At 44.3% G+C, this 12,859-nt stretch overlaps 1 protein-coding gene across 1 annotated transcript in view; it reads right to left on the bottom strand.

Annotated features, from left to right (window-relative positions):
• ankrd13b (ankyrin repeat domain 13B) overlaps positions 1 to 12,859 on the bottom strand; it is a 408,867-nt gene that overhangs the window by 153,668 nt on the left and 242,340 nt on the right. Inside the window, exon 2 of the mRNA XM_070858078.1 lies at positions 1,328 to 1,463. Coding sequence (XP_070714179.1) covers positions 1,328 to 1,463 — 136 coding nt within the window. The remainder of the gene's footprint in view (positions 1 to 1,327; positions 1,464 to 12,859) is intronic.

The following is a 12,859-nucleotide window of genomic DNA, read 5'->3' as shown; positions in this document are numbered from 1 at the left end:
TTTTCTTTCTTGAATTATAACTTCGTCAAGTTTGACTAGAAAAATAGGAATTAGGTACAGCAGTAGGCCATTCGGCCCCTTGAACCTGCTCCACCATTCAATGAGATCATGGCTGATCTTCTACCTCAACTCCACTTTCCTGCACTGTCCCCATATCCCTTGATTCCCTTAATATCCAAAAATCTATCGATCTCTGTCTTGAATATACTCAACCACTGAGCCTTCACAGTCCTCTGGGGTAGAGAATCCCAAAGATTCACCACCCTCTGAATGAAGAAATTTCTCCTCATCTCAGTCCTAAATGGCCGACCCTTATTCTGAGACTGTGACCCCTGGTTCTAGACACCCCAGCCAGGGGAAACATCCTCCTTGCATCTACCCTGTCAAGCCCTGTAAGAATGTTATATGTTTCAATGAGATCCCCTCTCATTCTTCTAAACTTTAGGGAATATAGGCTTAGTCTACTCAATCTCTCCTCATAGGACAAACGCCCCCACCCCAGGAATCAGTCTGGTGAACCTACGTTGCACTCCCTCTATGACAAGTATATCCTTTCTTAGGTATGGAGAACAAAACTTTACACAATACTCCAGGTGCGGTCTCACCAGGGCCCTGTATAATTGTAGTAAAACATCTTTACTTTTACACTCAAATCCTCTTGTAATAAAGGCCAGCATACCATGAAGTTGAATATAAAGGAAAATAACTGGAAAAGAACATAAACCTGTTGCAGTTCTTCAGTTCATTCTGAGATTTGGGGACAGGGATCCTGTAATATGAGGCTTGCATTACACATATTATAATTCAAGTTCAACTGACACAGACCAAAAGGGACAGAACATCAGACATGGGCAGAATTTCTGAATCCAGTCTGCATTATTTTCCAAAGAATTTTCTCAGAAAAGATAACTAACCACGTTCCTCATCTTTTCTACCTTTAATATCTACACGTTGTAATATTTGCTGAATTTTCTTGTGTTTCCAATTACTGTTGAATTATGAATTAATATTTTAGTTGCTTTGACTTGTTCAAACATTGGTTTAATACTTGCCTGTTTCTGAAGAGGGTGGAATTGTTGCTCGAGACCATTGTTAACCCAATACACTGGTGCAACAATTAGGATAAATGTTAATCACACAATTCTGAAAGTGCAGTTTATGGAACAGGTACAAGGTCCAATCATAGGGGGCACACATCATTTATAACCACTGTAAGAGTGTGGAGAGAGAAATATTGCTACAAAAAACCCAAATTAGAACATGTTAATTCAACAGTACTTTCAAAAAAGATTTGACTCTGCCAATTCTGAGTAAGGTATTACTGTACCTGTCCATCCATTACGATTCTCTTTACTAACATCAGCGCCATGCTTTACTAAAACTCTTGTGCACTCCAGGTATCCAAGCGTAACAGCAAGGTGCAATGGAGTCCGACCTCGTGGGTCAAGCTGTTCCGTGTCAACCTGCCAATGAAAGGACATGTTCAGCCGTTGTTTTTCTTTTACCGTTTTGCTTCTTAGATTTATAAATAAGCATAGAAAAGCAAAATTGCTCATCTCAATGGCAGGCTCATTTTCAATGAAACTCACTGTTTTGACAATTCTGTTAAAATCTGAGCTAGAACCAATTTTAAGTTGGGACTTTGGTGTGTCGTGTGAGATATCTGAGCTGACAAACCTTCGACTGGACCCAATCTATTTTTGATGCCAATTATTTCCTCAAGGCACTGATTGTACTGGGTGTCCCTCCACCGTCTCAGCACGTGACCATTCTTCATGTGTGAGACTCAACAATGAGTATTGGCAGGCTATTCAAATGCGTGAAACACCACGTTTCATCCTCACCTAAAAGCAAGATAAACGCTCTCTCCAGGAGGGCAGCAGGCAGTTCGCAACTGAAGCACGATTGAAGATCGGGATGTTGCTGTTGATGTAGTGGTTGAGGAAATGGGGCAAGCATGGAGGGGGCGACCGGATCGGGAGGTAGGTGACCAGGGGCATGGTGTAGTATGGCTGTTCAGGGGCATGGTGTGGTACAAGTGGCCAGGGAGGGAGGTAATGGTGGTGATCGGGTGGGGAGGCTGTGGCAATAATCAGGTGGGATAGTAGTGGTGGGGGCGTATTGATGAGGTGTAAGTGGTGGCAATCTGTGGAGAGGTAATGGCAGTGAATGGGTGGAGTAGTAGCAGTGGCGATCAGGTGGGGAGGATGTGGCGGTGAACAGATGGGGAGGTAGCGGCGGTTAACAGGTTTGAGGTAGCGATAGACGGCAGCAGTCCGCGTTCTTTCAGTGCGTGGTCGGGAGGAGACCGCCAGCTCCTCCTGGCTCCACATTCAGGTAAGTATTTTTTTACTATTCACCGTGTTGGTTGCAGCCTGGACCGCTTGTTCGGCTGCATGCAGATCTGATTTTCCTGAGTGCAGTCATCACCCGTGGCGCCTGCCTTGCAGCAAACCAGCCTTGTAGTGGGGGCCTCAAGCAGGTGTTAGGCTCCTGATTTGCATCTGCAAGTGGCCTAATGCCTTTTTCAGGTGTGGGCCCGGGACGGCAATTTTTTGGCCTTTACCAATATGGCGGCAGTGCATTGCTGACTCGTAATGAGCTTGCACTTCCTGCCCACCATATTGTAGGTTTGGAAGGCAGTTTGGCCAACATAAAACAAGCACTACTTGGCCAGATTTATAGGCCTTAACCTCTAAGGTACACGCTTCTTTGCAACACCCCTCTTGCCTCTTATGAATCCAACAAGCCCTGAAAGCAGCAATATGATTGGTTGTGAGAATAACCAATTAAAATTGTAAAATATTCATCTGAATGGACCCACATAGTTAATAATTGGCATGAAATCAGCTCCACCTTAAGCTCCAGCAATGGACCTGGATGTGCGGCATATAAATCTGCTGACTGGCTGGATTTCAAATCTATTATATCGATTCGTAAAGCCATAGTAAAACATTGAAATTAATCTGTGTCAGAACATAGTTTATTAATTCTGTGTACAATAGATTAGGAACTAGTTAACATATGCTTTATAGTGGCAATCTATATTCATGCATTATTGTTTAGTTAAAAGGCTACATAACTAACTGGTCTTTAGTGTTTAGGAAATGAATGTTGCCTTGAAAAATTGGCCTGTCAGATACTGGTGTTGTACAGCAAGAGGCTATACGTGCTGCATTTATTGCTGATGAAGGCTTGATATTGTCATGCTGTAATAGATCAAATTGCTCAATATCAGATCTGTAATAGCCTTTGCCATGTAACCATGCCCATGCTGATTCTGCAGAAACTCCACAGGACGGAAAGGAAGACCAACTTTTTGTTTTATTTTGAAGTGCAATAGATCTTACAGTGAGCAACAATACATTTGACATTTTCTCCATTTGTACTGAATGGACGGCCTTTGCATTGGCCATTTATCAGTTCTTTGAAATAAAATAGGTCACTAAAAAAACTTGCTGCTCTGCTAGTTATGATTTATGATTTTCCAGTTATGGTTCCTTTAGCAGGTGCACCTTCTTTACAGAAACACTGCGCACGGAGGGAGAAATCCAGGAGCATTGTGCCATTGTCATCACAATATCACAAGTGACACAATGTGATTCATATCATTGGGCTGCCCTTCTGTAAACAACCAAGGAAAGGTTTGCCGATTTTATTTCTAGGCAATGCCACTTTAAGGCTGCAGATTTTACAAATTAGTTACATGTTTCATTTCCAAATGTGTCCTCACAATAATTGAATCTTCAATATCGCAAACAATTTATTTTCTGCAAAGCTCCATGGTCTACACCGTGTATTGCCGCAAGCCCCCTCCACACAGTAACCGTTTCCTTCCACAGTGAGGATCATATATTGTCTATGCTGTAGGACACTAACAAAAAAAAAATCTGTTCTGTCAGCATTTCACTTTCATTTAATCTCTGGTTTGGTCAATGAGCTTGTTTTTATTGGCATCCTAATAACTGTAAATTTTGCGAAATAAAAGTTGCAGAGCTTTTGAGATTTCCTGCTGAGATGGAGTGCCAGAACTTCCTGTGGACAATTCATGTTCTTCCTGGTAGCTGTGGGGTTGTGAGATGCAGCGGTCTGATTCTCACGATTGCTGCCGTACTGTAGTGTGAAGGTGGCAAGCGGTAGCTAGATATTTTCCCACAGAGGAGAGACAGTTGTCGGGAGAATTAAGGCTATTGACCAAGTGACCGATTCAGACCAGATGTGTGGCCTGATAGCAGGTCATCCATCTTTGCTCTTGCTTGCAGTTGGTGCATGGCCTGACAAAAGGGGACTGCCTTTTTGGGGTAAAAGGCAGAAGAGAGCTACTCACTATAGAGATGAGGGGTAGTAATTTGTGTCCCTCTAAGATTTCACACTGACTGGGCTATCTTTTTAAACTGAATCCAAAGATCAGATTTAAATGTCTGATACTTTGAGTATATCTGAGTACATCTGCCTGCCATGTTGCCTTGAGAAATAGACATAATGTCCACTCTATATAAAGTGCAACATCCCCACCGACACCTGGGAGACCCTGGCCAAAGGCTGCCCTAAGTGGAGGAAGTGCATCCCGGAGGGCGCTGAGCACCTCGAGTCTCATCGCCGAGAGCATGCAGAAATCAAGTGCAGGCAGCGGAAAGAGTGTGCGTCAAATCTGTCCTCCCCTCCCTTACCCTCAATGACTATCTGTCCCATCTGTGACAGGGACTGTGGTTCTCGTATTGGACTGTTCAGCCACCAAAGGACTCATTTTAAAAGTGGGAGCAAGTCTTCCTCGATTCTGAGGGACTGCCTATGATGATGATAATCATATGTCACCAAAATGAATGGAGACAACAGACTCATTCTCCACCACCAGACTACAATAGATCATTATTAGAAATTAGATAATTGATATAATCAATAAATAGGGGAACGGTAGCATAGTGGTTAAGTTACTGGACTAGTGATCCAGAGGCCTGGACTAATAACTCCAGAGACAGGAGTTCAAATCCCATCACGGCAGCTGGGGAATTTAAATTCAGTTAAATAAATCTGGAATAAAAAGATAGCATCAGTAACGGTGACCATGAAACTACCGGATTGTTGGAAAACCCCATCTGGTTCACTCATGTTCTTTAGGGAAGGAAATCTGTCATCCTTACCCAGCCTGGCCTATATGTGGCTCCAGACCCACAGCAATATGGTTAACTCTTAATTGCCCCCTGAAATGGCCTAGCGACCCACTCAGATGTATCAAACTGCTACAACAAGATCAGCACTGTGGGAGTACCTCCACCACACGGACTGCAGCGGCTCAAGATGGTGGCTTACCACCACCTTCCCAAGGGCAATTCGGGATGGGTAATAAATGCTAGCATTGTCAGTGAAGCCCACATCCCATGAACAAATAAATAAAAAGTCAAAAAATCAATAAATTAATGAATTCAAACAGAATTATTATTTTTACAGCCACAGACTGCAGTTGCTTCTCTGTCGCCCTCTATAACTCCAGCAAGACAAAGAAAACAGCGCAGTGCACATTCAGAGGGGCATTTTGCAATTCCCTTTTTAAAAGTGCTAGTTTGAGCTAAATCCAGAATTATTTGACTTTGACAAAATTAATCACAAAATGGCGGGTTTTAATTTTATCCTCATTTCCTAATGACAGGTGGTGACTTCAGGGAGGAAGCACGGCTCAGACTGCACCCACAATCCTTCAGGAGGCAGGTCTGAGTACAATGGGCAGTGGCAGAGCGAGCTTGAGAATAGGCCCCCCCCTCGGGTGTCCAACTTAGAGCTTGTGTTTAAAGACAAAATGGTGATTGCTGTATCAGCACAATTTTATTATTTTATTGCATCACAAAAGATGAACAAATGTCGGATAGGGCTACTGTTTCAACAAATGATTGCTGTAATGTATGCACCTGTGAGTATGCTCACAGGTGTGTAGAGCTGTTGGCCATGCAATAAGTTTTTAAGTCGGTTCACGGGCTCCCAGGCCGCCTGTAATTTCTGCGGTCTAGAGGAGTCCGTGTTCCGTGTGTATGTTGAGTGTGCGAGGTTGCAGCCCCTCTTCCAATATCTGAAGGGGCTGCTCCTCAAATTCTGGTTGCACTTCAGTCCCACACTCCTGATCTTTGGGTACCCTGTGCGGAGGGGAGCGGGCAGGTCGGAAAGCCTCCTCGTAGGACTGCTCCTGGGCATGGCCAAGGGGGCCATCAGCCGGTCCAGGCAGCGGGTGGTCGAGGGGGTCGTTCAGCCCGACTGCCTGCCTCTCTTCCGCGGTTACATCTGAGCCAGGGTGTCCCTAGAGATGGAGCACGCGGTGTCCACCGGTACGCTCGCGGCGTCCACCGGTACGTTCGCGGCCTTCCGCGAGAGGTGGGCGCCGGAGGGACTGGAGTGCATCATCACCCCAGGCAACCAAATTTTAATTTGAACCACATGTCTAAAGTTTAATTTGTCTAAGTTTGTCAGTTTTAGTGCCCCCACCCCCCGCCTTTTAGCCAGGGGGCACTTGTATAATTTGTGTTTTTGGTGCTCTCAAAAAAAACAAAAGCAAAAAACAAGAGGGCACTTGAAAAGTTATTGGAGTGTGACCCCCCCTTTAATCAAGGGGCACTTGATTACTGTGTCTACAAAAATAGTTGTACAGTTGTTGTGCGGTTACATCCGAGCCAGGGTGTCCCTGGAGATGGAGCACGCGGTGTCCACCGGTACGCTTGTGGCCTTCTGCAAGAGGTGGGCGCCGGAGGGACTGGAGTGCATCATCACCCCCCGGCAACCAAATTTTTAATTTGACCATTTAAAGTTTAAAGTTTAATTTGTTTAAATTGTCAGTTTTAGTGCCCCTTTAATAAGAGAGCATTTGATTTACATTTGTTTTACAGATACAACAAAAAATAGTTGTAGAGCTGTTGCATTGTGAGTGGCTTAGCCAGTCATGTGATGTTCACAAGACGCAATAAAACCCCAGTTAGTTGACTCTAGGACATCCATGATGAGGTGTGCAGTTGTGAGCCTAGTGGATGAACTGGTAATGTGTAGTGTGATTGTTAAACCTTTGTTAATAAACCAATTAGTTCTTAATAGCAATGTGTTGCTATGAATTCTTAAGCAAAAAACCATGAAGCAAATACATTACAATCGCCAGGGCAACATTGTCAGAAGAACAGATGTTTTCCCACAGTGTATTGTTGCTCCTGGAGGCATACTGTGAGGTACCAGGATAATGCTAGCTGCACCAATCTCCAAGATATTTAAGTCACTTCATCAGGACTTTGAAAGAAACCATTAAGAAGCTGACAGCATATTAAAAAGAAAACACCTGAGCTGGTTCAGGAATGAGGGCAGCCAGCCAGGTGCTTGCTAATAAGAGTGTTTTTTCTATACTGATTTCTGGCCATTTTCACACGCCTTCTAGTGTTAATAGCTTCTCAGCAGTCCCATTTGCACCAGCGAAGGCCATTTGCACAAAAGTTCACAGGTTTTGTGGATAATATTCGCACCCATTCTAATTCCCATTTGGAAATTGTGCGGCCACGGGAAGGCAGTGGGATCGCTGACGATAAATCACGATGGCCATTTTAACTGCCTGCTCCGGTTTCCAATGGGCAGGCAGGGTTAAAATCCGCCCTATAAAATGGCTGAGTCTAGACAACTGAAACTCTGAAAATGCCACCATAGAAAGAATATCCACAATAATTATGTTTTATTATCATCCTCCTGTTTCTAACTGTACCTTGTGTCCTGCTCACTGACATTTATATTGGTATTTTCACTATATTTATGTATGTTCTGAAGCAATTGTGTGCCTCCTGGTCGACATACTCTTTAACCCCATGGGAGCTACTTTGGGTAAATATTCTTAGATAAATCATTTAAAAACAGGGTAATAGGCCTGTGGCAGTGATTTACAAGGCTATAATTCAATTGAATGATTTTGATTATATCACACATGCCCACAGGAAAGCATGCCGAGACTGAATTACAACCTTAAGCTCAGTCACAGCTTTTTGTTATTCTTCAGTATGTGGTATATACTATCTACTTTTGTTGTTTTTAACGTTGCCTTATTGTGCATTGAAATGTTGGGCAGCAACAGGATAGCAGTCTGGCAGCTAAAAGTACATGTTGCAATTTGACTGACACAATAGAGTTATATGTTTTCAAAGCAGAATTAGTGGGAGATACACTTCACACTATATACAGTGCACCATTGTGGGATTAATACTCAGGAGTGTCTCAATTTTATATAGTTCATCACTAAATTACATGGTTTCACAACATGCCTTGATTAAAATGGAAAGATGCGGATCAGTGGGCAGCACTCTCGCCTCTGAGTCAGAAGGTCGGGGTTCAAGTCCCACTCCAGAGACTTGAGCACATAATCTCGGCTGACACTCCAGTGCAGTGCTGAGGGAGTGCTGCACTGTTAGAGTAGCCTTCTCTCGAATGAGATGTTAAATCAAGTATGCTCTCTCAGGTGGACATAAAATGGGTATGGTAGCATAGTGGTTATGTTACTGGACTAGTAATCCAGAGGCCTGGCCTAATAATCCAGAGACGGGAGTTCATAATCCCCACCACGGCAGCTGGGGAACTTAAATTCAGTTAATTAAATAAATCTGGAATTAAGAAACTTGTATCAATAATGATGACCGTGAAACTACCAGATTGTTGTAAAAAAAAACATCTAGGGAAGGAAATCTGCCACCCTTACCCGGTCTGGCCTATATGTGACTCCAGATCCACAGTAATGTAGTTGACTCTTAACTGCCCTCTGCAGTTCAAGAAGGTGGCTCACCACCACCTTCTTGAGGGCAATTAGGGATGGGCAATAAATGTTGGCCTTGCCAGCGACACCCACATCCCAAGAATGAAAAAAAAAATCCCATGGTACTATTTTGAAGATGGGTAACCTAGTTTTCCCTCATCACTAAAAGAAATCAGATTATTTGGTCATTATCACATTTCTGTTTGTGGGAACTTGCTGTGCACAAATTGGCTGCCACATTTCCTACATTACAACAGTGTCAACACTCATAAGGTGCTTAATTTGCTGTAAAACACTTTGGGACATTCTGAGGCCGTGAAAGGCGCTATAGAAATACAAGTATTAATTTCGTTATGGTTGAAATAAAAAAGAGGATGGGAATGATAGACCTGTGTATATCTCCAACATTTTAAAATAATTATTGTCAAAGTAGATTTGAAGGTCCTGCCATCAAGAAAGTGTAGCTTCTACATTACCTCCATCATCATCACAGGCAGTCCCTCGAAATTGAGGAAGAGTTGTTTCTACTCGAAAAGTGAGTTCTTAGGTGACTGTACAGTCCAATTCGGGAATTACAGTCTCTGTTACAGGTGGGACAGAGAGTGGTTGAAGGACAGGGTGGGTGGGGAGTCTGGTTTGCCGCACGCTTCTTCTGCTGTTTGTGCTTGTTTTCTGCATGCGCTCAGCGATGAGACTCGAGGTGCTCAGTGCCCTCCTGGATGCTCTTAGGGCGGTCTTTGGTCAGCGAGTACAATTCCTGTATTGGACTGTTCAGTCACCAGAGAACTCACTTTTAGAATGGAAGCAAGTCTTCCTCGATTTCGAGGGACTGCCTATGATGAGTACTGAGGGAGCACTGCACTGTTAGAGGTGCCTTCTTTCAGGTGAGACCGGGGCCCCATCTGCACTCTCAGGTGGACGTAAAAGATCCCTCGACACTATTTCGAAGAAGAGCAGAGAAGTTCGGCCGGTGTCCTGGCCAATATTTATCCCTCAGCCAACATCAATAAATCAGGTTATCTGGTCATTTATCGCACTGTTGTTTGTGGGACTTCATTGTATGAAATTGGCAGCTGTATTTCCCTACATTAGAACAGTGACTACACTTCAAAAAATACTTTATTAGCTGTGAGCACTTTGAAACATCATTAGGTGTTGAAAGGTGCTATATAAATGCAAGTTCTTTACTTTTTTTTCTTGGACTATCTGTCAATACACATTGGATCTTGAGAACCAATATTCATTTCATAATGTGGTGAACCATTGCCACAGAGTCAAACAGGCACAATTTATCTTCTGCCTACTGTATGTAGACTGGGTCTGAGACAAATTTACCCACAGAAGTTTCATTCCAATTCTTTTGATGGTTTTTGAACAAAACTTACCGACTAAGAACATCGATATTAGAATATTAAAAACACATTTTACTTGCCTGAAACCAGTAACAAACTATCTGATGCATACGCAGTACCCCCAGCGATTCCCGGTCAGACAACCTGCCTTTGTTCCATGCCAAACCAACCACCCATTTTCATTACCAATCTGGTTTATTAACCCTTCACGTGCTGATTCTTGCAATAGAACTTCAATTCCAAACCTAATAAAGGCAAAAATCTATTTCTGTTTCAACCATATTCATATTCATGTCACTCTGCACTATCTTAACGCACCCATTAACCTGGTTACTTAAATCAGTTAACAAATGCATTAGGACAGCACACAGGTGAATTTCAGAATGACACGATAATGCATTCATAGACAAATTTTTTTCGATTCTTTCCTGGGATGTGGGCATCGCTGGCAAGGCCAGCATTTATTGCCCATCCCTAACTGCTTTTGTGAGGTTGGTGGTGAGCCGCTGCAGTCCGAGTGGTGCAGGTACTACCACCATGATGTTATGTGCAAGTAAGTTGGGGTCCATTCAGTTGTCCTAATTTTGACTCTCCAGAGCCGAGGACTCGAGGAGATAAAGAGGAGAAAAAGTTGTGGCAGTGTTGATGTCTTTGGTTTGCTTTGTGTACGGGATTTAGCAAAGCTGTTTGTAATTCCTGGTGGCAAAATCTCAATATTACACTAATTTTTAAATTAAAAGAAAAATTATATGCCCAATTTGAATAATTCCTGTTGTGTGGCATGGGAATGTTAACCACCCACTGACACAGATCTAACAGGGATAGAAAGCACAAGCACATTTTAAAAGATGCAATAGGAGGATGTTGGTGCATTGATACACTAGGTCACATAGGTTCTCTCTATAGTTGAAGTTGTGCATCTGTAAAGCATGCACTCCCATGGTCCACCACCAGGGAGCTCATCCCCTGAAGTTCCAAGGGATCCCAGCATCCCTTGGGAGCACTGTATATAAGCCGGCCCCTCAGGCCTGTTCCTCACTCTGGAGTGTCTTATTAAAGACTGAGGTCACTGTTAGTTTAACCTCCTTGTGTGCAGCCTCATCTGTGTTAGGAACACAATAACTGGCGACGAGAATACGAATCCAAAGCAAAGATGCAGCAAACTGTGAGCATCCTGGAGAAGTTCTCGGAGGGTGAAGACTGGGAAGCCTATGTCGAACGGCTAGACCAGTACTTTGTAGCCAATGAGCTGGACGGAGAAGGAAGTGCTGCAAAAAGGAGAGCGGTCCTCCTCACAGTCTGCGGGGCACCGACCTCCAGCCTCATGAAGAATTTTCTGGCTCCAGTGAAACCCACAGATAAGTCATATGAGGAGCTGTGTACACTGGTTCGGGAGCATCTTAACCAGAGGGAGAGCGTGCTGATGGCGAGGTATCAGTTCTACACGTGCCAGCGATCTGAAAGTGAGGAAGTGGCGAGCTACGTCGCCGAGCTAAGGCGACTTGCAGGACAATGTGAGTTTGATGGCTACCTGGAGCAAATGCTCAGAGACTTTTTTGGGCTGGGCATTGGCCACGAGACCATCCTATGAAAACTTTTGACTGTAGAGACATCGACCCTCAGTAAGGCCATTGCGATAGCACAGGCGTTTATGTCCAACAGTGATAACACCAAACAAATCTCTCAGCACACAAGTGCTAGCAATGTTCATAAATTAACTGGAACTGTATTTGCGAGCAGAAATGTACAGGGCAGAACCCATGAGTCTGCAACTGCCAGCAGGCCTCAGGTGACCCAGATGACTCAGAGTCCCCAACAAAGGATGAATGCAAGGCAATTCATACCTTGCTGGCGTTGTGGAGGCTTCCATTCAGCCTATTCATGCCGCTTCAAAGGGTATGTTTGCAAGAGCTGTGGAACAATGGGGCACCTCCAACGAGCTTGCAAACGAGCTGCGAGCTCTGCAAAACCTGCTAACCACCATGTGGCAGAGGAAGATCGGTCTATGATGGATCAAAGCAATTTTGAGCCGCAGAGAGAGAAGGCTGAAGTACACGGGGTGCACACATTTTCGACGAAATGTCCACCTATAATGCTAAACGTAAAATTGAATGGCTTACCCGTAGCCATGGAACTGGACACTGACGCTAGCCAATCCATCATGAGTAAAAAGATGTTTGAGAGACTGTGGTGCAACAAGGCATTCAGACCAGCCCTGAGCCCCATCCACACAAAACTGAGAACGTACACCAAAGAGCTTATCACTGTCCTGGGCAGCGCCATGGTCAAGGTCACCTACGAGGGCACGGTGCATGAACTGCCACTCTGGATTAACCCGGGCGATGGCCCACACTGCTTGGAAGGAGCTGGCTAGGCAAAATCCGCTGGAACTGGGATGACATCCGAGCGCTATCACATGTCGATGAGGCCTCATGTACCCAGGTTCTTAACAAATATCCTTCCCTTTTTGAGCCAGGCATTGGAAACTTTTCCGGGGCGAAGGTGTGGATCCACTTGATCCCAGAGGCATGACCCATTCACCACAAGGCGCGAGCGGTACCTCACATGATGAGGGAGAGAGTGGAAATCGAGCTGGACAAGCTGCAACGCCAGGGCATCATCTCCCCAGTGGAATTCAGCAACTGGGCCAGCCCGATTGTTCCAGTACTCAAAAGTGATGGCACGGTCAGGATTTGCGGTGATTATAAAGTAACTATTAATCGTTTCTCGCTACAGGACCAATACCCGCCAC

This window comes from Pristiophorus japonicus, chromosome 16 (genome assembly GCF_044704955.1).
Source record: "Pristiophorus japonicus isolate sPriJap1 chromosome 16, sPriJap1.hap1, whole genome shotgun sequence".
Classification (NCBI taxonomy): Eukaryota; Metazoa; Chordata; class Chondrichthyes; family Pristiophoridae; genus Pristiophorus; species Pristiophorus japonicus.
The sequence above is the reverse complement of the archived record's forward strand: the minus strand, read 5'-3'. Positions and strand labels throughout refer to the sequence as shown.